General features: G+C 42.4%; 1 protein-coding gene across 2 annotated transcripts in view; it reads right to left on the bottom strand.

The window, feature by feature from the left end:
• gid4 (GID complex subunit 4 homolog) overlaps positions 1–20,248 on the bottom strand; it is a 40,447-nt gene extending 20,199 nt beyond the window's left edge. For both annotated transcript variants that reach the window (XR_007956839.1, XM_052022488.1), the window contains exons 1-2: positions 19,906–20,248; positions 1,138–1,197 (exon numbers count right to left, since the gene is read on the bottom strand). Coding sequence is in view for 1 of the 2 variants with exons in the window: in XM_052022488.1 (XP_051878448.1) it covers positions 1,138–1,197; positions 19,906–20,061 (216 nt within the window). In the remaining variant the exon portion in view is untranslated. The remainder of the gene's footprint in view (positions 1–1,137; positions 1,198–19,905) is intronic.
• Positions 20,249–27,740: the final 7,492 nt, after the last annotated feature.

The raw sequence follows: 27,740 nt of genomic DNA, 5'->3' as shown, positions 1-27,740 counted from the left end.
TCTTACCTAAAGTGCAATTGCTGTGGAAAAGAGAGCGAGTGGGATGGAACTTCATGTTGGTGTAGTAGTAAGTGATCTTTTAAGATTATGGCTTTAGACATATTGTCACTGTGGAGGAATAAAGGGAGTTGTACACTGCAAATGGCCACATCCATCAGAACAAAGCTCAGCACTGACAAAGATGCTAAGAATTAAAGTGTGCTATTCCCAAAGCTGATGTGACTGAATGTAACATTCCATGTTTAAAAAAAGTTTCACTTGGTTTGAAGTAAGACTTAGACTACACTTCAGAGTTCCATGCAACTTTTAAAAAAATCAGTGATCTTTGTGAATAACTAATGACCTACACAAGGAAGACCAAAACAGCCATTAGTTCCATTCCTGAGTGCTTGCCATTAAATCTTTCTGGAGCCAACTGTGAACCTCAAGTGAAGAATCAAATGCAATTGTGCTTCCTTCCAGTTAAATTGGCCATGCCACAACGAGGGAAAGATTCTGTATCTATGGAATTATACCCTAGAAAGTGTCTGCAACTTCAAGGAAGAGCAGTAAGTAGTACAACCACTAGGTTTTCATGTACCATTTCTCACAAAGCACATTTACCATGACAACAGAGGGGACCCTAGAGCTATTGAAGTCCGTCCATTTTCTAAATTTCTTAACCACCATAGCTCCTTTTCATACTGATTTGGTCCTGAATGAAGATTTTCTGTTAGCCTCTAATTTCCACACCCCCACCCAACTATTAACCTATTGCTCCCCATCCTCCAATTGCTAGAGACCAGTCAAATGTGTTCTTTGGCTGGTGGATTTTCTGACTGGAAGCTGGTCAGCCTGTTAATTTAGGCAACTGCTGGGCAGGGACGAAAGCAATTTAAATTTTAAAGCACCTCCCAAAAATAATAGCAATCGTACTAGAGATCATTCCTGCTTGGGCAGAGACACATTTATGGTCTAATTTCCAACACCGTAGTAGGAATTAGAACTTCCAATTAACAATAAATAGTATTAATTTAGACAATTACAAATATAGCTCTGCTCTGGGTAGCATTTTTTTTGTAATTTGTGCATTGTCTAAGATAAATATCAATAACTACTGTATACTTCAGCTAAGAACCTCTTTTCTGATTGGCTTACCTCAGTGAGCCCTTTGATCTTTAGGTATCCACAGAGAAAAGAGTTTTCCATGTCAACATGCTACAGGAATAAATAAAATGTTATTAGTTTGTATGCACTTACCAGAAGTAATTAGAAATAAACAAATTATTCAGATGGATCAAGGGAACAGGAGAAATTTCATTACGCATAGAAACAAAAATATTCCATAGACATGTGCACAGCAAAAAGGTTGCAAGAGAAGACGTGGGACCAGAGACCAAAAAGGAAATCTGCTTATGGAGTCAGAATTCATGGTTTTGTACTTCACATCCGTATTCACCGAGGAAAATGGAATCCTAGCAAAGAAGATGCAATTGAGATTCCAGATGGACTAAAAATTAATAAAGAGGTACTAGAAAGGCTAGCTGCACTTAAAGTGGATAAATCACCTGATCAAAATAGGATGCATCCTTGACTGTTGCAAGAAGGGAGGAAATTGTACAGGCCTGGGACACAACCTTCTAAATAGGTATAGATTCAAGAGTAGCATCCAAGAAGTGGAAATTGCAAATGCCACACCTTTTTCCAAAGGGTGCAAGGGTAAAGCCAGCAATTACAGATCAGCTCAACTTCAATAGAGAGGTACGTTTTAAAAAACAATTAACAGGGGCAGAACAGCAGTTACTTGAACAAGCATCAATTGTTAGGGAAAGCCAGGATGAATTTGTTAAAAGTAAAATCATATCTAGCTAACATGGAAAATCGTATCTAGCTAACTTGATGTGGTATAAATGGACTTCTAAAAGGCACTTAATAAAATGCCATAAGCCTCTTGTTATCAAGACTAAAGGCCATGGAATACAAAGAGAGAAAACTGGCTACATAACAGAAAACAGTAGTAATGCAAAGCTATCTTCAGACTAGAGGAAAGTGGAAATTCTCAGGGAGTTGGTACAAGGACCACTGCTTTTCTCAACACATATACTGATTTAAACCTTGGGTGTTCACTTACTTATTACTACAGAGAGGTGCCTATATGGCCCATCGAGTGCAGAAAGCAGATTTAAGGGTGGTGTGACTGCAAGGTTTTACTTGTGGGGCTTTTAGTCATATATATTAATTATTTAGATTAAACATAGGGTTCATCAGAATCAGATTTATTGTCACTGACTTATATGATGTGAAATTCGTTGTTTTGCAGCAACAGTACAGGGCAAAGACTTAAAATTGCTATAAATTACAAACTAAATAATGCAAAAAAATGGACGTAGTGTTCATGAATTGTTCAGATTATAAGTTTTCAGATGATACAAAATAGCCTAGAGGATGACAGGGAGGAAGAAAGTCTTAACCTTCAGGAAACTTAGGATGGGCTAGCCATTGGGCAAAAAAAAAAATGGCAATCGAATGTAATTCAAAGAAACATAAGGTAATACGTGGGGGTGGTATAACAAGGCAAGAGAATACAAAATAAATGGGAGGATTTGATAAATATGTAGGAACAGAGAGACACCAAGGAGTCTATGTCCACAGATCCTTGAAGATAGCAAATAGTTTGGGGAAAAAAAAGCATACTTCCATTAGTCAAAGAACATAAGTGCAGGGAGGCTAATATTAGAACTGTGCACAACGCTCATCATGTCACAGCTCAAGTATTATGTACATTGCTTGTCACCATAATACAGGAAAAATGTAATTGAACTGCAGAAAGTACAAATGAGATTTATGAGAATATAGTAACAATGGAAATCTTTAGCTATGAAGAAAAACTGGACAAGCCAGTGTTGTTTTCTTTGGAAACAGGTAAGACCGAGGGGAAGACGTATAAAAGTATGAGGGACTTGGACATTGCAAATAACTTAACATAAAAGATAACAGAGAGAATGACATCAGTGAAGGCCCATAAAATAATGCAACTTCCTATAAATTGAAAAAGCCAAGAGAAAGGCCAAGGCCTTATTATCAAAATTTAAATAAAGACAGGCAGACCAAACTAAATTGGGGTTTGAAAAGGCTGTTGTCTCCAGAAAGAAAGAAGTCCGATTTTGACTGACATTTTTTTTTGGTCAAATGCAGCATACTTTATACAATGTTAAATTATTTTTAAATATCAGAACAAACAGCTTTCCACAATTGGCAACCAAGCATTGTCAATAACAGATCAAAAGAAAATTTTCTTCCTGTGCTAAAGCTCACCAGAGTTCACCTATGTAATAGCTCCAAGTATCCCTCTTAAGCAAGATTGCCAATTTTTTTTTAATATATAAGTAACTTCGATTTTAAAATGAAACACACTATGATGCTGGAGGAACTCAGCAGGCCAGGCAGCATCTGTGGAGAAAAGCAGATGGTCAATGTTTGAGTCAGGACCCTTCTTCAGGGCTGAAGATAGGAAAAGGGGAAGGCCAACAGGAAAAGGGAAAAGCAGAACATTGATACGTGGACAAGAGGGGAGGCGGGCTAGGCAGAAGGTGGTGATAGGTAGATTCAGGTAAGGGATAGTGATAGGCAGGTGTGGGGAAGAGGGAGAGTAGATCCATGGGGTAATGGGTCAAAGGAGGAAAAAAGGGGGTCAAGAAAAGAGAGATAGGCTAGGAAAGAGAAAAGAAGCAGCATGGTTGGGGGTGGATGATGGGATTACTTAAAGTGGGAGAATTAGGCTGCAAGGTTCCAAGACAGAAAATGAGGTGCTGTTCCTCCAGTTTGCGCTTGGAATTCTCCTAGCAGAGGAGGCAGCTGAGGACAGACATATCTGTGATGGAGTGGGAAGGGAGAGTTGAAGTGACTGGCAACAGGGAGATGCAGATTGCAGTTACGGACAGAGCGCAGGTGTTCTGTGAAACAGTCATCTAGTCTGCATTTGGTCTCGCCAATGTAAAGGAGGCCACACTTGGAGCACCGAATGCAGAAAGATGATATTAAGGGAGGTGCAGGTAAATCTCTGTCTCACCTGAAAGGGCTGTTTGGGTCCCTGGATGGAGGTGGTGTAGGGGCAGGTATTGCACCCATGGCAGGGGCAGTGAAAAGTCCCTTGGGTGGGAGCGGGATGGGTGGGGAGGGAGGAGTAAACTAGGGAGTTGCAGAGAGTGGTCCTGCAAAAGGCAGAAAGGGGTGGGGAGGGGAAGATATGCTTGGCGGCGGGGTCCCATTGGAGATGGCGACTGACATATCCGTGATGGAGGAACAGCACCTCATTTTCTACCTCAAGAAGTCTAAGCACAAACTGAAAATACAGCACCTCATTTTCTGCCTTGGAACCTTGCAGCCTAACAGCATGAACATTAAATTCTCCCACATTAAGTAATCCCCACAACCCCACCCACGCCTCTTCTTTCTTCCTTTTCCTAGCCTCTCTTTTTGCCTACCTTTTTTCCCCTCTATATCTCAGTAGTGTAGCAGTTAGCATAACCACTATTACAGTGCCAGCGACCCAGGTTCAATTCCGGCCGCTGTCTGTAAGGAGTTTGTCATTCTCCCCATGTCTGCATGGGTTTCCTCCACATCCCAAAGCTGTACAGGTAGGAAGTTGTGGGCATGCTATCTTGGCAACGGAAGCATGGCAACACTTGGGGCTGCCCCCAGAACACTCGACTGCAAAAGATGCATATGTGTTTCAATGTACATGTGACTAATAAAGAAGTCTTATCTTACCTTCCGGTGGATCTGATCTCCTCTCCTGTACCTGCCTATCACTATCACCACCTTGTGCCTACCCACCTCCCCTCTTTTGTCCACCTATTACTGCTCTGCTTTTCCATCCTATATATTGGGCTTCCCCTTTTCCTATCTTCAGCCCTGAAGAAGGATCCTGACCCAAAACATTGACCACCTGCTTTTCTCCATAGATTGCTGCCTGGCCTGCTGAGTTCCTCCAGGCATCATAGCGTTTTTTCATCTAGATTCTAGCACCTGCCAGTCCTTTGTTTCTCTCGGTTTTAAAATTTTGATCTCTATTTCCAAATACATCTGTGACTTCACCACTCTCCAATTTCCTCCAGCTCTAAAATTTCTATACTCTGCCAAATTTTGGTCTCTTCTCATCCTTCTCTTTTCTCCTTCAAAATACTCAAACTTTTTTCCTTGATCATTTTTTGACTCGCAAAACAGAACAGCACAGTATGTGCCCTTCGGCTGACGATGTTGTGCCGACCTATATAAACCTACTCCATGATCAACCTAACCCTTCCCTCTTACACAGACCATAACCCTCCAATTTTCTTATCCATGTGCTCATCTAAGATTCTCTTAGATGTCCCTATTCTATCAGCCTCTGCCACCACCCCTGGCAGTGTGTTCCAGGCACCCAGCACTCTCAGTGTAACAAAACCTACCTCTGACATCTCCCCTAAGCTTCCTCCTCTGGACCTTACACTGATGTCCTCTGGTATTGGCCATGGCCACCCTGGGGTAAAGGTGCTGGATGTCCAGTCTATCTATGCCCTTATACACCTCTATCAAGTCACCTCTCATCCTACGTCACTCAACCTTTCCTCACAAGACATGTTCTCTAATCCAGGCATCATCATGGTAATTCTCCTCTGCACCCTCTCTAAAGCTTCCACATCCTTCCTATTATGAGGCAACCAGAAATGAACACAATACTCTAACCAGAGTCCAAGCAGAGTGTGGTATAACCAGAGTTTTATAGAGTTGCAGCATTACCTCATGGGTCTTAAACTCAATCCCCTTACTAATGAAGGCCAGCACACCATATGCTCTTTTAACCACCCTATCAACTTGCACGACAACTTTGGGGAATCTATGGACCCCAAGATCCCCCTGTTCCTCCACACTAAGAATCCTGCCATTAACCTTGTACTCCGCCTTCAAGTTCATTCTTCCAAAGTGTATCACTTTGCACTTGTCCGGATTGAACTCCATTTGCCCTTCTCCTCCCACTTCTGCTCCTGTTCTATATCCTGTTGTAACCTACGAAACCCTCTACACTAACCCACCAACCTCCAACTTTCGTGGTCATCTGCAAACTTACTAACTCGTCCCTCACTTCTTCATCCAAGTGATTTATAAAAATCACAAAGAGCAGGGGTCCCAGACTAGATCCCTGCAGAACACCACTAGTCACCGAGCTCCAAGCAGAATACTCTCCATCTACTACCACTCTCTGCCTTCTGTGGGCAAGCCACTTCCAATCCAGGCAGCCAAGTCTCTATGCATCCCATGCTTCATGACTTTCTGGATGAGCCTACCATGGGGAACCTTGTCAAACGACTTAAAGTCCATATACACAACTCTACCTTCATTGATTTGTTCTGTCACTGCCTCAAAAAAATTCAATTAGGCTCATGAGGCATGACCTGCCCCTCACAAAGCAATGCTGACTATCCCGAATAAGACTATGCCTCTCCAAATGCTCAGAAGTCCTGTCCCTAAGAATCCTCTCCAGTGATTATAGACTCACTGGTCTATAATTCCCAGGATTATCCCTATTACCTTTCTTGAACAAGGGAACAAGATTTGCAATCCTCCAATCCTCCAGCACCACTCCCATGGCCAGGGAGGACGCAAATATCATCATCAATGCCCCAGCAATCTTTTCCCTTGCTTCCCGTAGTAACCTGGGGTATATCCTGTCTGGCCCCGGGGACCTATCTATCCTAATGTTTTTCAGAAGCTCCAACACTACCTCTTTCTTAACCTCAACATGCTCCAGCACATTAGCCTGTTCTACACTGACCTCAAATTCATCAAAGTCCCTCTCCCTAGTGAGCACTGAAGCAAAGTATTCATTGAGGACCTCCCCTACCTCCTCCACCTGCAGGCATATTTCCCCCTTTATCCCTGAGCAATCCTACCCCCATTCGAGTCATCCTCCTGATCTTCATGCATGTGTAGAACACCTTGGGGTTTTCCATAATTCTACTCACCAAGGCCTTCTTATGTCCCTGTATTGTGGAGGGTCGTGGCTGTCACGTGACACCACTACCCATCACCTGGTCGAAAGACACACCACTGTCAATCAAAGTTTGGCTCCACCCCACCCATCAGTGCACACCTGACCACTGGTCCCTTTAAGCACCTTTGTACTTAGCCTCGGGCCATTGGCCTTTTGTGATCGATTAGTCCTTACTGGCCCCAGGCTATTGGCCTTTTTGAACTACCTGGGCTGAACCTCCCAACCCTCCAGCACTATAAAGAGTGCCACATGTGCTCAGTTCATTCTCTTTTGACTGCTTTGAGGGATTTACTCTGCTTCATCCCAGGCTGAGGAACGGCGCTGGAGAGATCGTTGGTAAGGTGTGCACTGTCAATAGGGTTAGGAGCATTCTAGTTAGTATCCCTGGTAGCAGAGCCATGCCTGCACTGAGTCAAGGGGCGGTGAGTATTGTATTGTTTTTCCTTGATTGTCTGTACCTAGTTTGTTTTGTGTATGTGTATACATCCCTCCCTCTCTCTCCCTCTCTCTCTCATATATCTCATACATATACACACTTGCTATAAACAGTGCACGTGTGTGTGTGATGTTCCCGTTACCCTTTCCCCACATTTGTCTTTTGTAAATAAATCATTTATCTCTAAAACTGTGCCTCTGAGACCTCAAATCTGTTTCACAACAGTCCCCTTCTAGCTCTAAGTCTCTTAAGCTCCTTCCTGGCTACCTTAATTCAAGAGTCCTGCCTAATTTTTGCTTTCTAAACCTTATGCTTCCTTCTTCCTCTTGATTAAATATTTCACCTCTTGTCAACCATGGTTCCTTTATCCTTTCCCTGTCTCAGTGTGACAAACCTATCCAGAACCCCATGCAAATGTTCCCTGAACAGCCTCCACATTGCTGCTATGCATTTCCCAAAGAGCATCTGTTCCCAATTTACACTCCCAATTTCCTGCCTAATACCAGTGATATTAGCCCCCCCCCCCCATTAAAAACTTTCCCATATAAACTGCTCTTATCTTTATCCACGGCTATGCTAAAGGTCAGGGAATTGTGGTCACTGTCTCTGAAATGCTTGCTCACTGAGAGATCTGTCACCTGACCAGGTTCATTGCCTAGTACTAGATCCAGTATGGCCTCTCCTCTGGTCAGCCTGTCCACATACTGTGCCAGAAATCCTTCCTGGACATGCTTAAAATCTGCCCCACCTAAACCTTTTGCACTAAGGAGATTTCAATCAATATTATGAAATTGAAGTCACTCATGACAACAACCCTGTTATTTTTGCACCTTTCCAAAATCTGCCTACTTATCTGATCCTCAGTATCCTGGTGGTTACCTGGGGGGCCTATAGAATACTCCCAATAGAGTGATTGCTCCCTTCCTGTTTCTGACCTCCACCCACACTGACTCAGTAGACAATCCCTCCATGATGTCCTCCCTTTCTGCAGCTGTGATACTTTCCCTGATTAGCAATACCACTTCCCACCCCCTCCCCATCCCTCTTGAAACATCTAAACCCTGGAACATCAAGCAGCCAATCCTACCCTTTCAACATCCAAGTCTCTGTAATGGCTACAACATTGTAATTCCACGTCCTGATCCATGCTCTACGTTCATCACCCTTATTCTTCATACTACTTGCATTAAAGTAAACACATTTCAACCTATCCAAATGACTGCATTTATGCCCTATCCACTGCCTATCCTTCCTCACAGTATCTCTGCACATTTACACCAACTGCTCCATCATCTGATCTAAGCCTATGGTTCCCAACCCCCTGCTAACCTAGTTTAAACCCTCCCCAACACCTCTAGTAAACCTGCCTGCAAGGACATTGGTCCTTCGAGTTCAGGTGTAACCCATCCCTTTTGTACAGATCATACCTTCCCCAGAAGAGATCCCAATGATCCACAAATCTGAAACCCTGCCCCCTGCACCAACACTTCAGCCACGCATTCATCTGCCATACCTTTCTATTCTTACCCTCACTGGCACGAGGCACAGGCAGCAATCCAGAGGTTACCACCCTGGAATTCCTGTTTTTTTTAGCTTCCTTCCTAACTCCCTGTATTCCCTCTTCAGGACCTCATCCCTTTTCCTCTGTCATTGGTACCAATGATATACTACACGAATGTCATTTTCTTGGCTCAATGACAAAACTTGTTTAGTAATGCCCTTGTGGCACGTTGAGGCACTTTCAACATTAAAGAACCATTAATGGAAATACAAATTGTTAGGAAAACACAATTAAAATGTAAATTGCTGTTCCCTATGCATGAAGAATTGGTAACTGATTTCACAAATTAGTAAAGATACACAATTCACATTTACAGCTGTTCAATACCAATAGAAAGATTACTGATACAGGGACAATATCACACAAACTCAGTTTCACTACACAAACAACAGACTAAAGTGAAATGAAAAAATGACTGTGGTCCTAATCTGTTCAATTATCACACCAGAACACAACACAGATATCAGCATAAGACCATAAAACACAGGAGCAGGATTAGGCCATTTGAGTCTGCTCTGCCACTTGATCATAGCTGATTTACTTTTCCCTCTCAACCCCACTCTCCTGCCTTCTCCCTGTAACCTTTGATGCCCTTACTAATCAAGAACCTATCAACCTCCTCTTTAAATTTACCCAATGACTTGGCCTCCACAGCTGCTTGTGGCAATGAATTCCACAGATTCACCACCTGCTGGCTAAAGAAATTCCTCCTCATCTGTTCTAAAGGAACGTCCTTTTCTGAAGCTGTGCCCTCTGGTCCTAGACTATCCCACTACTGGAAATATCCTCTCCACTTCCACTCCATCCAGGCCTTTCAACATTTGGTAGGTTTCAATGAGATCTCCACTCATCCTTCTAAACTCCATTGCCATCAAATGCTCCTCATGCATTAACCCTTTCATTCCCAGGATCATTCTTGTAAACCTCCTCTGGACCCTCTCCAATGCCAGCACATCCTTCCTAAGATATGGGGCCCAAAACTGCTCAATACTCCAAATGTGGTCTGACCAACATCATAAAGCCTCAGCATTACATCCTTATGCACATCATATTGCTAACAGTTACAGAAGGTAGTTTAAAAACATTGGTTCAGGTTGAGTTAAGTGGTCAGGCAAGAAAGTACATAGAACATGAAACACTGCAGCAAGGGAACAGGCCCTTCAGCCCATCATTTCTGCCCTGACCATGATGCCAATCTAAAACTCATCCCATCTGCCAGCACATGTTCTGTATCCCTCTATCCCCTGCCTGTTCACATGTCTGTCTAAGTGCCTCTTAAACATTGCTATTGTATCTGCTTCTACTTTTCCAGGCACATAGCATCATATAATAAACTCACCTCACAAATTTCCTTTAAGCTTCCCCCCTCTCACCTCAAAGCTATGCCCTCTAGTTTTTGACTATCTATACCTCTCATAATTTTGTACACTTCTATCAGGTCATCGTTCAGCCTCTGACCTCTTAGAGAGAAAAATCCAAGTTTGTCCAACTTCTCCTTATAGCTAATACACCACCCAGGGAACATCATGGTGAACCTCCTTCTGCACTCTCTCCAAAGACTCCACATCCTTCCAACAGTGTGGTGACCAGAAATGCATACTATACTCCAAATGTGTGTAACCAATGATGTGTGTGTAACCAAAGTTTTATACAGCTGCAACACAACTTGCCAACATTTATGCTTATGCCCCAACTGAAAAGCAAGCATGCTGTACACCTTCTTTACCACCTTGTGTTGTAGTAAAGACAACTTGTCAACTTGTGTTGCCACTTTCAAGTGGTGCAGGGTTTCTGAACAAGTTCTATGTTAGAACAAGAGATGGGGGAAAATAGTCATCCAGGGTCTCTATTACATCATCTGGTGACAAGTGTTGGACACACATGCAAGTACTTATCAAGCATGATTCATGGTCAGACTCAGTTTCAATGCCCTCTGCAAAACATTTGAAGTTTCATGTTAAAAATTATATTTAAGAGCTCTGCTCAATGGACAACCTGCCAGTAGTTGTGAAACCATACTTAACCAGGACTCAGAACCTCAAGAAATAGTTGCTAGATAAAACTTATACAAGAAAATTATTTGTATTTTAGAATGAAAGGAACCAAATGAATACTATTGAGATCTCAAGAAAGAATGCCTTTGAGAAGGAGACTGCAACCACTTTGAAGAAATAAAGAAACTGCAGAGAAAAGTGAAGAGCCTGAACAATAATCTGTGACACTTAAAGCCTTCCTACAATGGAAAAATCCAGATAGTTAATCCACCATAATTTGTGAATTTTAGGCACCAATTCATTCTCAGTCCACTGATGTCTTTGTCTTGCCATGGTGGGACAGCTTACATGTTCTAATGATTCCTAGAGTCTACACGGCAGGAGCTTGGGGGCAAGGCATAGGACTAAAGGCTCTGACCTAAGAATATTATAGAAACAGTGGTGGAGAAAACCACCACTACTGTCTTCAGGATTCAATGACTTCATGATTACCAGAGACAAAAGCCAAAAGGAAATCACTGACCAGGAGACTGAAGCATTCACAAATGAAACAAAAATTGGATTTTGAATCACATAGATAAATGCATAAAACAGGTCAGAGCAGAGAGAAGCCTTCCCCAAAAAACAACTGTAAACTAAGCAGAATAAGCTGGAGCATAGCCGTAGATTCATTGAAAGACTTACCATAGAAGGGGCTTAAACACCAGTGACAATCAATGGCAAATAAGTAACTATTCTCCCCTTCTCTAACATAGCAGACTGAAACTCTAAACACAATGCTAAAAGTTTCATAGAGGACGCCTAATCTGATATTGTGCAGCCAATGCAACTGAGTTTTATTTCAGTTTATATATCTCACTTGCTGAATTGTCATATTTGAACTTAGAGCCTTGGCAAGGGTTGTTGAAGCACTACTGTCTCATTGGCAGTTAAGTCCTAAATCAGAACACCAAAATCAGTTACCAGCAGCCACTCCAGATATACAAAAATCACTAGCAAAGTGGATAAATTGTAGATAAAAGCATAGAATGTGTGACTTAAGGATACCTTGTAAAACTATTTTGTGTGGTTTGACATTTCTATTGGCATCAGACAGCAGTGAAGTGATTTATATTATGCTGATTATTCATTCCTGTATCTTTTTGACTCACCTATAAGTTTTTGCATCAACTACAGATATTGTCTGGGAAACACCATGTTCATATTGTTAAGAAGTTACACAATGCATTATCCATATTGATTGTTCTGATGTGGCTTTACCCTATTTACACAGAGGCAGCTGCCCTTAAACCAGATTCCCAAATTCCTTCCAAAATAAACAACAATTTATTTAAAACTCCATCACCAACACCTTGATGATACCAAAGTCATCTACCCATCCTCCCTTTCCTTGTACATCCACTAGCTCTCAAGTAATAAAATTCAAAGTTATCGTCTTTCCCTATCTTTATATCTTCCACCAGCTCTGCATTTCAGAATACATCTCACTGTTCCAATTTTTTTGCATTCTCCCCTCTGTTTCAACATTAATGGAATGACCTTTAGCTATATAGATAATCAGAAACTTCAACTTATTCTCATTCCTTTAAAACCTACACCTAGTATTTGTTCACCTCACCACTTTTCATTTACCAGTACTCCAAGTTCCATGTTTATCTGTGTACAATACTTGAAGGTGCATTATTATTTTAGTAGCCTTCTCATCAAAAGCTTGCATTTATAATAACAGGGTAACATGCATACTGACCAATTTAGACTGCATGAAAAGCAGGTCATCTTATTGCTTGCAGAGGTGACGTCCTCTACAGACATATCTGAAAAAAAGTCTATTATGGATGCCCCGCAAGCAGCTAGAAGCTGGTTTCTTTACCTTGATGCAATGCTGGCAAAAGCTGCTGAATTTTTACAATCCATGTGGGGTAAAGGAAATGCACTGGGAAAAGCAGGTAAAAAAAGTTTGGTACTCAAAACTTGGCTTGGTTGTACTCCATCTGGAGCCTAACTAGAGATTTAAAGATTTTACATAACTTCCTTGCCATTGAATTTCGTGCTGCTGTTAATAAAGTCAAGGATCCCATATGCCTTTTAAAAAGAAAACAAAACCAGCCTTCTGAATTTACCTTGCCACCTTCAAAGACTATGAATAACAGGCAGAACAAGGCAAAACCAAAAATAAGCCGAGAGGAAACATAACATTGTTACAACACAGAAGGAATCCATTCAGCTACTGATCTTAAGGCAGTTCCTTGCACATCCATCCCCATCATTCAGATTCCCTGGTCTTTCCCCAAAGCCATGCAAATTATTCTCCCTCAAATGCCTATCCAATACCTTTCTGAAGGTACTGATTAACTCTGTTCCCACTACCCATAACAAATTCCAGATCACAACTACAAGTTAAAAAAAATTTCTCACATACCTTTGTATCTTTTGCCCCCAACCAAAAAATCTGTACATCTCCCAATGCTTGAACCATCTGCTAATGGCAACAAACTCCCTTCTCGTTACTCTATTGAAATCAGTCAAGCCCTCATACACCTCTGTCAAATCTCCTCTCGCCCTTTGTTCCAAGGAAATCAAAGGACCATGCAATCTTGCAGGGTGGCATGTGGGTAATCATCATCAGATGGCAACAGGAGGAGAGAGAGCGAGGGAGGAAAAAAAAATGGAAACTACAGACCATTAGCCCCACACCAGCTGTGAGGATGATACTGGAGTCTGTCATATGGGATAAGAGTGCTTGAGCATGCAAGTGGTCACCACATAAGTCAACAAGGATAGATCATGTACGACTAAATGACTTCTTAATGGTGGGAAGTACGGACTATTGAAAAAAGTTGAGATTTCAATGTCTAAATACACAAATCAATAAAAATACAATGCACAAAAAGATTATTAAATAATATTCCATAACTTTGTTCTTTAACTCAAGGGGGACCAGTGTATAAAGGAGAGGAAATGACACTTAGATTGCATTCTACAGTTGAGGACCTTGGTTAAAGCTCAATTGAAACAGTGCTTCCAGTTCCAGGAATAACCCCAGGAAAGATAGTTTAGCCTTTCTGGGTGGGACGGCACAGATACAAAAGAAAAATACCAGGCCTCAATAAGATGACGGATTACATAAACTACTTCATGCTTTCTTAGGTATAGACTATAAGAGAAATTTTTAAAATGAATTGAAAGGGTAGATACAGAAAAAAGCATTTCCTTTCCGACAAGATTTCAATAAAGAGCCATTCACAAGTAAAACCAGGAAGATATCTTCCACACAAAGGGCTGTGGATGCTGAGACAATTATATACAAGCATACAAATCAGGAACAAGAGTTGGCTATTCAGATCATCAAATCTGCTCCACCCTCTAATAAGATCACAGCTGGTCTGACTGTAACATCAACTCCACATTCCAGTCTACCCACAGTAACCTTTAACCTTCTTGCTAATCAAGGACCTATGTACCTCTGCCTCAATGATATCCTGTTGCCTTTTTGAGGAAGAAAGGTCCAAAGAATCAATTTTCTGAGGGAAAAAAATTAACTCATCTGTCTTAACAGACATGATCCCTAGTTCTGAATTCCCTCACAAGAAACAAGCTCTCCACATCACCCTGTCAAGACTTCTCAAGATCAATAAGTTTTAATAAATTTTACTCTTGTAAACTCCATTGGAGACAAACCTTGCCTGTACATCCTTTACTTGTTAGATAAACTCACCATTTCAGGTATTAATCTAGTAAACCTCTCCAAATTGTTTCAATACATTAACATTCTCCTTTAAATAAGTATTCCAATGATGTACACAGTACTGCAGATGTGGTCTTATCAATGCAATATAACAGAAACAATCACCCTTACCTTTGTATTCAATGTCCTTCACAATAAATAACATTCCTAACGATTTGCAGTACATCCTACATGTCTACCCCCCTCCCCCCAGCAGAAGCCAGTGCGCAGGCACGGGAAGTGGCAGCAGGGAAGAGAGCAGAGAGTCACCTGACGCAGTGAGGATTTTTTTCTCTCTCCTTGCTTGGGGTCTTTAACCATAAAAGAGATGTGGGGTCTTTAACCATAAGAGAGGTAGGGTATAGCGGAGCGGACATCGTTGGGAGTGGGAAATTGGAGGCTTTGACTCAAGAGGCTTCGAGAGAAGAGGCCGAGGCAAAAGAACAGGTAAGAAGGGTAAGTTAGTCCTTTTATCATTGCTGCATTGGTCTTAGATTCCCTTAGTACAGTGTAGGTAAGATGGCAGATATGGCAATGGAATGCTCCTCCTGTGGAATGTGGGAATTCATGGAACTTGATGATCTCCCTGATGACTACACCTGTGGGGAAGTGCAGCCAACTTCAGCTCCTGAAAGACCAGATTAAGGAGCTGGGGCTGGAGTTGGATGAACTAAGGATCATCTGGGATGCTAAGCAAATCATAGGTAGGACTTTTGACCAGGTGGTTACATCCAGAGTGCAGGATGGGTGAGCACCGAGAGAGGTAGGGGGGAAAAAGTCAGTGCAGGGTCCCTCTGTGGCCATTCCTCTCAGCAACAAGTATACACCTATGGATATGCTGAGGGGGGATGACCTATCTGGGCAAGCCAGCAGCAGCCAGGCCAGTAGCACTGTGGTCAGCTCTGAGGCTCAGAAGGGAAGGGTGAAGTCAGGTAGAGCGAGAGTCCATAGGGGACTCGATAGTTAGGGGGACAGACAGGAGATTATGCAACCGCAAAGAGAGACACCAGGATGGTGCGTTGCCTCCCAGGCGCTAGGGTTCTGGATGTTTCGGAGCGGTTGCAGAATATTCTTAAGGGGGAGAGTGAGCAGCCAGAGATCGTGGTGCATATTGGTACCAATGACGTAGGCAGGAGAGGGGTAGAGGTCCTGCACAATGAGCATAGGGAGTTAGGAAGGAGGCTGAAGAGCAGGACCTCCAAGGTAGTAATCTCCGGATTACTCCCGGTGCCATGAGCTAGTGAAGGAAAGAACAGGATGATGGCACAGACAAATGAGTGGCGGGGGAGATGGTGCAGGGGGCAGGGTTTCAAGTTCTTGGATCACTGGAACCTTTTCTGGGGAAAGGGGTGACCTGCACAAGAGGGACGGGTTTGCACCTGAACTGGAGGGGAACCAATATCCTGGCAGGGAGTTTTGCTAATACTATGGGGGAAGGTTCAAACTAGCTTCGCAGGGGGATGGGAACCAGAACAACGGGTCAGTAAGTGAGGGAATGGGCAGGAGGGCTGATGTCAGGGAATGTAGTATTAGGCAGATTCCTAATAACAGATGTGATGGGACGTATGGTTTGAAGTGTTTGTACTTTAATACTACGAGTATTATGGGCAAGAGTGATGAACTTAGAGCATGGATCAGTACATGGAACTATGTTGTTGTGGCCATTACAGAGACTTGGTTGAGAGAGGGACAGGAATGGGTGATCGATGTACCAGGGTTTCAAAGTTTTAGGAAGAATAGAGAGGGGGTAAAAAGAGGGGGTGGAGTTGCAAAACTAATTAGAGATAATATATCAGCTGCAATCCAGGGAGACATAACAGAGGGCTCAGACACAGAGTCTATATGGGTAGGAATAGGAAGGATGCAATCACTCTCTTGGGGGTGTAGTATAGACATCCTAATAGCCACCAGGACATTGAGGAATCGATATACAAACAGATCAGGGAAATGTGTAAAAATTAAGGGTTCTGGTCGTGGGAGACTTCAACTTCCCTAATATAAATTGGGACTTTTTAGTGCAAGGGGATTAGATGGGGCAGAATTTGTTAGGCGTATTCAGGAGGGGTTCTTAAATCAATATGTTGACAGTCAACAAGGGGAAAGGCTATTCTGGACCTGTGTTGGGTAAAGAGCCTGGGTAGGTGAATCACCTATCAGTGGGTAAGCAATTGGGGAACAGTGACCACAGCTCATTAACTTTCAGGATAGCTATAGATAAGGATAGGTATGGGGCTAGTGGGAGGGTTTTTAAACTGGAGCAGGGATAATTATGAAGGCACAAGGCAGGAAATAGCTAGAGTAAACTGGGAACACCTTTTTAATAGCAAGTCCACATCGAACATGTGGAAAGTGTTTAAGGATCAAATACAAGGGTACAGGATAGGTATTGTACCGATTAGTAGGACATGAATGGCAAAGTAAGGGAACCTTGGTTATCCAGAGAAGTGATAAACTTAGTCAAGAAGAAAAAGAACAAGTATGTAGATAAGGTGGTTAAGGCGGCTTATTTGAATGCTTGCTTGCATTAATCGAGGTATTGAGTATAGAAGTCAAGAAGTTACGATGCATCTCTATAGAACTCTGGTTAGGCCACATTTAGAGTATTGCGTGCAATTCTGGTCACCTCACTAATAAGAAGGATGTCAAGACTTTAGAGAGGGTGCAGAGGAGGTTACTAGGATGCTGCCTGGATTAGAGGGCATGTGCTATCAGGAAAGACTGGACAAACTTGGACTCTTCTCTGGAGTGGCGGAGGCTGAGGGGTGATCTGTTGGAAGTGTATAAAATTATGAGAGGCATAGGGTGGACAAGCAATATTATTTTCCCCATTATTGAGTGATCCAATACCAGGAGGGCATGCATTAAGGTGGGGGGAGGGGGGAGGTTCAGAACAGATGTGAGGGGTACGTTTTTGTGTTACTCTCAAGAGTGGTAGATGCCTGGAATGCACTGCCTGATAGGGCGGTGGAGGCAAATTCATTGGGGGCTTTTAAGAGGGGCTTGGATGGGCACATGAATGAAAGGAAAATGGAGGATATGGGCATTCTGTAGGTAAGAGGGATTAGCTATGTTGGCACAACATTTGTGGGCCAAAGGGCCTGTTCTGTGCTGTACTGTTCCATGTTCTCTGTTCTTTGCAAATCATGCACTATGACACCCAGGTCCTTCTGTATCATACTGCAAACTCTATATACACACACTTATATTTTGTTTTTCCTGCTATATTAGACAATTCTGGGACACTATGCTCCATTTCCAAGACATTTGTCTACTCACTTAACTCGTCTATATCCCCTTGTGGCCTTCTTTTGAGCACTTTACATACTTAGTTTCTTAATTAACCTCTAAATTTTGCAAATATACATTTGGTCCCTTTATCCAAGTAATTTATACAAATTGTAGAAGGTTGAACCCCAGCATCAATCCCTGTGCTACACCCTTTATTATATTTTGCCAACCAGATAAAGACTCATTTATATCTATTCTGTTTCCTGTTGGCCAGCCAGTCTTCCATCTATGCCAATATGTTACTTCTACTCCATGAGCTTTTATTCCTTGCAACAACCCTTTGAAATTTTCAAGGTATTTAAGTTACAGGTATCTGTTAGGTAAAGGCATTGATGACTATGAATTACTATCAGAAAAACTGGGTTGAGATAATTAAATTGTGCAAGATAGTCATCGGAGGATTACCGACTCATATTCACTTGAGCCAAACATCACAAATTTAATAAATGGCCACTGCAAAGAAAGTTTAGGCATGATCATCATCTGCAAAAGTTTCAACTTCCAACTGATTTTATATATTAAGTGTCATACATAATGGAAACAAGCCCTTCAGCCCATCATATCCATAACAGCCATCAAGTACCTAGCTATACTAACCCCATTTTCAGCACTAGGCTCATATCCTTTTACCCTATTCCCATAAAGCCATGCTGATTATCCTTGATTAATCCCAGCCACCCAATGCAGATTTAGCCCTTCAGTCAATTTTTTAAAATAATATGGAAAATGTCAATCCCACAAGCGATACAAAGAAATAGTTACAAGTTAATAGAAAATGAAACAGCCAGAGTCCAACCTCCCATTATTGTAGAATTCAATGGTTAACACCAAAATTATAAACATCTTTTCCCCCAGATGCTATCTGACCAGTGTTCTTGCTTCTAAGAGCAAGATACATTTTAAGTGTATAGAAAAATAAAAATGCTGAAAATACTCAGCCAGTCCAGCAATACTACAGTAGAGACAAATGGAGATAATGTTTCAGGTCACTGACTTTTCATCAGAAGTAGAAAAGTTGTAAATCAAAATGTTTCAACTTCTGATACAGACTGGAAAAAACATACTTGCCAAAATTGTTGAATTCAATGTTTAGTCTCAAGGGCTGTAATGTGCATAGTTTGAAGATGCTGGGTTTTGTCAGTGCCAGAGGCCAAGGATGGGTGTGGGATGGAGAATTAAAGACAAGCACCTGGAAGTTTAGTGTTACCTTCGTAGACTGAATGGGGGTGTTCTACAAAGCAGACACCCAATATGCATTTGATTCCTCTAAAGTAAAGACCACTTTGAATGCACCAAATGCAGTGCATTAAATTGGATATATAACTGAATCACTGCTTCACGTGAGAGAAGTGTATGGGCACTGGATAGTGAGAAGGAAGAGGCAAATGTTACATATTGCATCACCTATAACTGCATGGGACAAGAAGGGCAGTGGGTGAAATTGAAAGAGTGAACCAAAGAGCAAATGTTCTCTTCAGAATTCTGAAAGTGGAGGTGATGGTACATTAAAAGTGAATAAGATAAAGATGAATACAACAAGATATCAGTTTTTAAATGACTAATTAAGATTACTGAAAGTTGCGTAGCAGTCAACAAACATTGATTAATATAGTCATCGGTAGAACCAGAAATGAGTAGGCCAGCAGCTTCCCGAATCGTTAATGGTCTCTCTCCACTGCTGTTGCTTCATGCTCGATGGGCTAATTGGTTTCCCTTCTTATCTTTCAATATGCAGAGCCATTAACAGGAAAATGCCATTTATCAGGGAGGAGACGTGACATGATTGTAATCTCAGTATCATTTGGGTTTCACGACAGCGATGACAGATTTAATCAGTGATCAGCATTCCGAGGAGTGAGCATGCGGAACAGGGAGCAATTATAACTTTACCTGCAACACCACTTCCACGTCATAGGAGTTGCCTTTGCTTTTCTGGTGTCCCCTGAACTTGGAGCCGCTGTACAGGAGTGTGGTGGCGACTCCGGGCTGCTGCGTGTTGATGGGAGGCGGCGGGATGAGCGAGGCCGCCTCGGTGCGGACCGGCATCTCGCGATGTCCGCCCGGCCCACCCCCTGCGAGCGAAGAAGAAAGGGGGAAAGGGCGGGGAAAAGGGGGAAGGGGGATGGCTCGGCTGTGAATCGGAATTACCCGGTCACCGTACCCAACGCCGCTTCTCCTTCACAACCCCTGACAACGCGAGATGCCGCGATCAGCTTCTGACTCACGGGGACAACATTGCCATTTCTCATTGGCTCATTTTTTTTCCCGTCACTATGGACCTTAAATGGTCGCACATTTCCATTGGCTGAGAGACGAGGTACAAAGTCACTGTCGGATGAGAGGACATTCGACTAGTGCGCCTGCGCCGTGTGCCAGGCGCATTCTGGGAGTTGTAGTCCCTGAGTCTAGTTTGACGCAACCAGCCTGACGTCGCGTAGAACCGACGGGAAAGGAGCAGCAATGGTCAATGGATAGGAACTCTAACAGTACTTTACATGTTGGTAATTTACTGTAACTAATGGTTAATGATCGCTATTTTTTAAAAAATCTACTTATCTACATAGTTGTCCATTTCTTCAAAACTGTTCATTAATTATTTCGGGATTTAATGCCACTTGTAAAGCCACCATTTATTGCCCATTCCATAATTCTCCTGGGGTGAGCTGCCTTCTTGAACTACTGCAGTTCTTCTGGTGAGGGTACACCCACAGTGCAGTTGAGGAGGAAGATCCAGGATTGAAACATGGTGATGATGAAAAATCCAGTGATATATTTACAAATCAGGATGATGTTTGACTTGGAGGGAAAAACGTTGGTTGGTTGTGTTCCCAATGTACCTTGTGCCCTTGACCTTCGTTATTGCTAGAGGTTGCAGCTTGGAAGGTCTATCAGATTAGGCGAGGTATCTGCATTGTGTTTTGTAGATGGTACACACTGCAATCACTGTATCAATGGTGGAAGAAATAAATGTTTAGGGTGGTTGATGGGGGTGCCAATCAAGAGGACTGCTTTGGCCCGATGTTGTTGAACTTCCTGAATGTTGATGGAGCTGCACTCATCCAAGCAAGAGGACGGTATTCCATTATGTTTCTGACTGGTTTTATGATTGTGGGAAGGTTTTGGGGTGTCAGAGAGTTCATTGCTCCAGGTTGCTCAGCCTCTGGTGTGCTTTCTAGCCAATGTATTTATATGGTTAGTGTAATTGAGTTTCTGGTCAAAGGTAACACCCCCCCCCCACCCCCAGGATATTGATGGTGTAGACTAGGTTGGGGTAAAGTAACTAAATTTCAAGGGTAGATGGTTAGATTCTGTCTGGTTGGAGATGGTCATTGGTTGACATTTTTGTGATGTGAATGTTACTTGCCATTTAGCAATCAAGCTTGAAAGTTGTCCAAGTCTTACTACATGGAGACATAGATTGCTTCATTTGCTGAGGAGTTCCAAATGAAATTGAATGTTGTGCGATCATTCGTGAACTTCCGCATCTCTGACCTTGCAATGGCAGGAAGGTCTTTCATGAAGAAACTGCAGATGGGTTGGTTGTAGGGCACTGCTTTGAGGAACTCCTTCAGGGATGTCTTACGGTTAGGATATAGAACTCCGACAACCATAGCAATCTACATTTGTGTAGAGCATGACTTCAACCACTGGCGTGTTTCTGTTTGATGCCCATTGTTTTCTGTTTTACCAGAGTTGTTTCAAGCTGCCTTGATGTCCATAATCATAGAATAGACTTATAGCATGGAAATGGCATGGAAGAAAACGCATTTGGCCCAATGAGTTCATGCAGCTTCTTTGTAGATCACCTGCCATTCATATTCCATCGCTCTTTCCCCAAAACCCAGCAAATTGTTTTCACTCGGATAACTATTCAATTCCTTTTGGAAACACCAAATCTGTTTCCACCACCTTCCAAGGTGTTTTGAATCTGTGTCTCCAGGTCTTCGTATGATCCCCTGATCAGAATAAATCTTCTACACCTCAATCAAATTTCTTTTGACTTTTTTGGAACAGCTCCAGCTTCAGGTGTAACCTTGTAGCTGAAATCCATCATCTCTGGAATCATTCTAGAAAATCTTTCATGCATCCTGTCTAGGACTTTCATGACCCTGAGAGTGTGGTGATCAGAATTGGGCCTTATGTAACCTAACCAGTGTTTTATAAAGGTTCAACATATCCTCCATAGTTTTGTACTGTAAACCTCTATTTGTGAACCCCAAGGTTTGATATGCTTTGCTGTCTGTTCTCTCAATATATCCTACCACTTCAAAGATTTATGGACGTATTGAGCAGTCCTGCTGTTCCTGCACTAGTATATATTGTCGTGCCTCATTGTTTTTGCAAAAATATTTGCATTTCTGAGTCAAACTTCATCTGCCAGTTCCAGTCCTTTCTGCTAACCTCTCTTTGTTTTGAAGCCTATCTATATCCTCCTCGCTGTTTATCACAGCTCCAAGTTGGTGTCATTTGCAAAATTTTGAAATTTTGTCCTACAGGCAAAATCTTGAAATTTGCAAATGATATATGTTTCAAAAAAGACAGTGGTCCAAGAACTGACCCCTGGGAATAAAATAATCTTCCATTGTCCAGTTTGTAAAAACAACTGTTTACCGTGACTTAGCTTTTTGTTCTTGAGCAAGTTTTTTTAACCATGATTCTACTGATCATTTTATTCGACATGGCTCAGTCTTGCTGACCATCCTTTGTCAACTTTGTCAAATGCCTTCTGAAAATTCTGCATTCTCTTCTTCAATATTCTCTGCTCCCCTATTAAAATATGCAGTGAGGTTATTCAAATACATTTTGCCTTTAACAAATGGAGACACAGGAGACTGCTGGTGCCGAAAGATGCAGGGTCCAGCAGAGTCTTGACCCAAACCATTGATAATTCTGACCACCCTCCCTCCACCGATGCTGCTCAGTCTGCTGGAGAAACAATCTGTGATGGGTCTATTTTAGAAACTTAAACATCAACAATGCTTATTAAATTTTTTCCTGATTATGGTTTCTAAAAATTCCCCCCCATCCCTTGGTACAGGTGACCAACTGATCAGCCTATAATTCCTGGGCATGATCTTGTATCAGTTTTTGAACAAGCGTGTCACATTGCCATTTTCCTGTGCTCCAGTTAACCTTATCATCTAATAGATCCAGGATATCTCTTTCAGCAATGCTAGTACTAAAAAGATACATAGCTTTAGAATTTTTTGGCTTGTCCTATATTGAAGTATTATAGCAAATATAAAATTACACAGAATGTATAGCTATTCAGTTTAAGTATTCCATGCTAGTGATTATGCAACTCATTAGACTTCTCCCACTTGGCTTTATCTAACTTTTTCAGTATAATCTTTTTTCCTTTGTCCTCATTGTGCTTTACTAGTTTCATCTTAAATATTATCTGCATCAATTACTATATGTGCAATATTCTAACCACTGTCTGGGTAAATAAGTGTCTCCTAAATTTCTAATTGGATTTATTAATGACAATTTACAGCCCTTAGTTTTGGTCTCCCTCTCAAGTGGAAATGGCCTACCTTCAGCTACCTATTCAAATCTTTTCATTATCAGTAAAACTTTTGGTATACATTCATGCTCATATTCTTAAGAAAAAATGCTAAGTCTGTCCAATTTTTCTAAGATAAGACTTCTTAGTTCTTGTATTATCTTTCTAAATCTTTTAAGAGACACTGATGCCTAGAAATTAGATAATTTAAGTGTTATCTATCTGAATTTCAATGTTTTGTGAGTGACTTGCTATAATTGCAAAGTTCACAAAATTTGGCCCGGCATTCTGGTTGTGATACCTGCCAATGCATCAGACTTTTGCATATAGAATGTATATACTTGATTTCGTCTGTTGTCCAATGCCTACTTAGAGTATTGCCAGATGAAGTAGCCAAGTTCTTCCCTTTGGTGCATTTTCTCATCAATGGTTCAAAAAGTGTCCATTTCATCTGCCAGATTTGCATTGGAGTTTTTCTCATTGACCTGCTCTGATGAAAGGTCATTAATCTGAAACATTAACTCTATTTGTCTTTCAATATATGCTGCCTGGCCAAAATATTTTATAATATTTTCATCGTTCATTGCAACAGTACTATTCAGCTGCTGGAATTTGTTGGCAATCTGCTGCAGAACACTGGAGGTTGCCTGCAACTCAGGGAAGCTGCTGCAAGGTCATGTGGAGACTTTAGGAGATGGCAGTTTACCTTATTCAATGCATGGAGAATAATTTTTTTTCTCAGTCTATGGTAATGCTCACTGATCTTATGAATGGGCCAATGGGTCACCTTGAACTTCTTGGCCTCTGGGTTATTCCAAGTACTAGTTAGGTTAGTGCCACACTTGGAGTACTGTGTGTAATTCTGGTCACCACACAATAGGAAGGATGTGATTGCGCTGGAAAGGGTATAAAGTAAATCCACCAGAATATTACCTGGATTGGAGCATTTCAGTTATATAAAAAGAGATTGGATAGGCTGAGTTTGTTTTTCCCTGGAGCAGAGGAGGCTGAGTGGTGACTTGATAGGGGTATACAAAATTATAAGGGAGTAAAAAATCTTTTTCCCAAGGTGGGGATATCGACGACAAGAGGGCATAGGTTTAATGTTTTAGGTAGGAGGTTTAGAGGGGATCTGAGGGAGAATTTTTCACAGAATGGTTGGAATCTGAAATGAGCTCCTTGAGGAGATGGTGGAAGCAGATACTCTCACAACATTTAAGCATCAAGACAAGCACTCAAATTGTTAAGGCATAGAAGGCTATGGACCTAATGAGGGTAAATGGTATTAGTATAGGTGGGTGCAATGATCGGTGCAGTTCAGGGGGGCTTAAATGTCTGTTTCTGTGTTGTACAGCTCATTATTCAATCTGCGCCCTATTTTCCAATATGTGTTACAAAATAGCATTACGGAGTTGACTGGTGCTCCCAACTTAAGGAAAAATATATTTTTCTCCTTGAGCAGAGGTCAGGCATATTTAACGGAAAACTGAAAGTTCAAGGGGTGAAAGACTCCACTCATAGTGTTTCTGTTTCCGATTCAGAATCTGGATCTCTGCTTGAATTGTAAAGTTGTTTACTCTTAAGTGTGAGGCTTTAGTTCGACCAACAGCAAATCTGGCCAGTCTGATACAAACGAAGAAAATAAATAACCTGAAATCCTTGTATCAGTTTCTGAAGGCTGCGATGTGCCCAGAGAAAAGATGAAGCGCAGTTCTTCATGTATGTAATGGGCTCAACTGGGGTGTCTGGAGCATTTGTGTGATTCTTTATTCAAAGTTGACCCATGCTGCATGCCATATCTACCCATAAGGATTATCAAGAGGAAAAGGGCTTTCCTTCTTTCGTCAGCATTTGACTCCTATCCATCCTTATCTGGTGCAGTTGAGTGCCATTATAGCAATTGCAATGTAGATCAAAGATAATGGAATCAGGGTCCCCAAGATGCAATTCCTGTTGCCTGCATTGCTCTGGGTGCATCCTGCAGTATCCTCCACAGAGGATTGAATACTTTGCTATGTGCTGTGTCCCACATAATCCTGCCATCAGGGTGGCTCTGCCTTTGCCTTTGCCAGGGAAGAAGGTTAGGTAGGAGGAGAAGGAGCAGATAAAGCAGGTAATGGAGCAGGAGGACATCTGCAGTTGGCAGCAAAGGGAAGCCCTTTCTGGACTTGTTCTCAAGATCAATCTCATTGGATAGAAATTGTCTTTAGGACTCAACTCCTTGAGCTTAGTGTCCTGTAAGGAAGGTAGTAGGTGGGGCATGAATAAGCAGCCTGTGATATTCAATTGCCAAGTTACCATGTCATGACACTACTGTGCAACCCACTCTACACTTCAGCTGCTGCAGACCTCACCTACAGTCTCGTAATAAAGTCTTAACCCTTGCCTGCAATGAAAGCAGGAACAAGCTGACCATGACAGTTGACAATCTTCTACTGAGGGAAGAGCATTCCTTGGGTGCCAACACAGTAGTGACAAAACTTAGTGGGGGGATGGGTTTGTGGGGGGAGTGGGAGTGGCAAGATGTGTTGGGGTGGGTGTGGTGGGATATGGGAGTGAGGGAATGTGTGTGGGTGGGTAGGGTAGTATGGGGGGAGTGGGGGGGTGAGTGGGAGTGGGGGGATGTGTGGGGTGGGGGTGTGTGGGGTTGGGTTGGGGGTGTGGGGGGGTGGGTGTGGGTAATGTGGGAGTGGGGTGTGTGGTGGGTGTGGGGGATGTGAGAGTGGGGGTGTGGGTGGGTAGGGGAGTGTGGGGGGAGTGGGAGGGGGTGAGGAAGTGAATGGTTAAGAATTGCAACCATACCTATAACTGGCAAACAAAAAAATATATATATTTGCCTTTATACTTCTTTAGCAAGGACTAGCAAGCTGCTGACCCACTAGTTAGGTTGGAGTGTTTAAGTATGTTAACTGCCTTTGTTTCGGGTAACGAACCATTCCGATATGTCAGACGGTGGCGATACTGAGTGTAATTAGCATCGAGGTGAAGACTTGGTCTGAACAATGAAGGGTGATACCTGCCTTTGAAAGCCTTGATTCTAACTCAATTATACTAAGACAAAAGGTGTGATAGCTGTTTTGGGATCTCTATAGCTTGACCGAAACTCGTGGTGCCGTTTGCATGGGATGTGCGTGACAATTCCTGTATAAATGTCTGTCTGCCCTTTGTTCAGAGAGAACCCGGGAAGCGACTCTTAGTGAGTGCTGAAGAGAATTCTCCTAGCGGTGCACTGCTAATAAAGGTATTTGTTCGAATCGACCTCGTGGCAACTGTGTTATTTACAGTGGACGGAAAGGGAAATTGATTTCGGGATGACAATTTGGCGAGCCAGCCAGGAGTCCAAGACGAGGTTTCGGAAGCGGCGTGAGCGACCGACGGGGATAACGGCCACCTGAGACGGACGGGCCCACAAGGTACGATTCACCTTGATCCCTCTCAGGCAGTCGGACACCTGATCGATCCCTTCACTTACCGACAATCCTCTGATGGACTCCCTCGCGAACCTGTCCCGAGTGCCACAGGTAAGGTGGGGTTCGAGTCCCCAATTAAGTTAATTTCTGTTCGGGGTTTGAGTCCCCAGTTAAGTTAATTTCTGTTCAGGGTTTGAGTCCCCAGTTAAGTTAAGTTCTGTTCGGGGTTTGAGTCCCAAGTGGAGTGGAGTGGAGTGGAGTTGAGTTGAGTTCGGGGTTCGAGTCCCCAGTTGTGGGTTTGGGATTGGAAGTTGTGAATTTCAAGGTCTTGAGCTCTAAGTTCTGAGATCGGTTCTCCGGTACTACCACCCTGCTTTAGACCGGTTCTTAAGAGGGGAAATCCCCCACGAGAAGGTCAGGAACCTGAAGTGGGTGAAGGAAAGAGACCGATCTTATAGGTAATCGCAGCGATCGGGTAGAATACAAAAATGGGACAAACTCTCGATAAGTCTGGGTCAATACCCCACTATCTAAGTTATGGTAAAGACCGATCCGAAGAACGAGAGTAACTTCCGTAAATTATCAGCATGCCTTCAATAAGAAATTGGGAAACGAAATATGGCCATTGGGGGAACTTGGGACGTAGATAAATGCCTAAAGGCGAGAAAAGGCAATTTGGGAGCGGAATACAGGGGAAAAATGGAAATTATTAATGTCCACTTGGAGAAAAACAGCCGAAGACCTAACAAATAAATCTAAGCAGCTAGCTGGGAACATAATGTGCGCAGAAGGGGAATTAGTGTGTGTGA

The sequence above is a fragment of the Pristis pectinata genome, chromosome 8 (assembly GCF_009764475.1).
Source record: "Pristis pectinata isolate sPriPec2 chromosome 8, sPriPec2.1.pri, whole genome shotgun sequence".
Taxonomy (NCBI): domain Eukaryota; kingdom Metazoa; phylum Chordata; class Chondrichthyes; order Rhinopristiformes; family Pristidae; genus Pristis; species Pristis pectinata.
The sequence above is the reverse complement of the archived record's forward strand: the minus strand, read 5'-3'. Positions and strand labels throughout refer to the sequence as shown.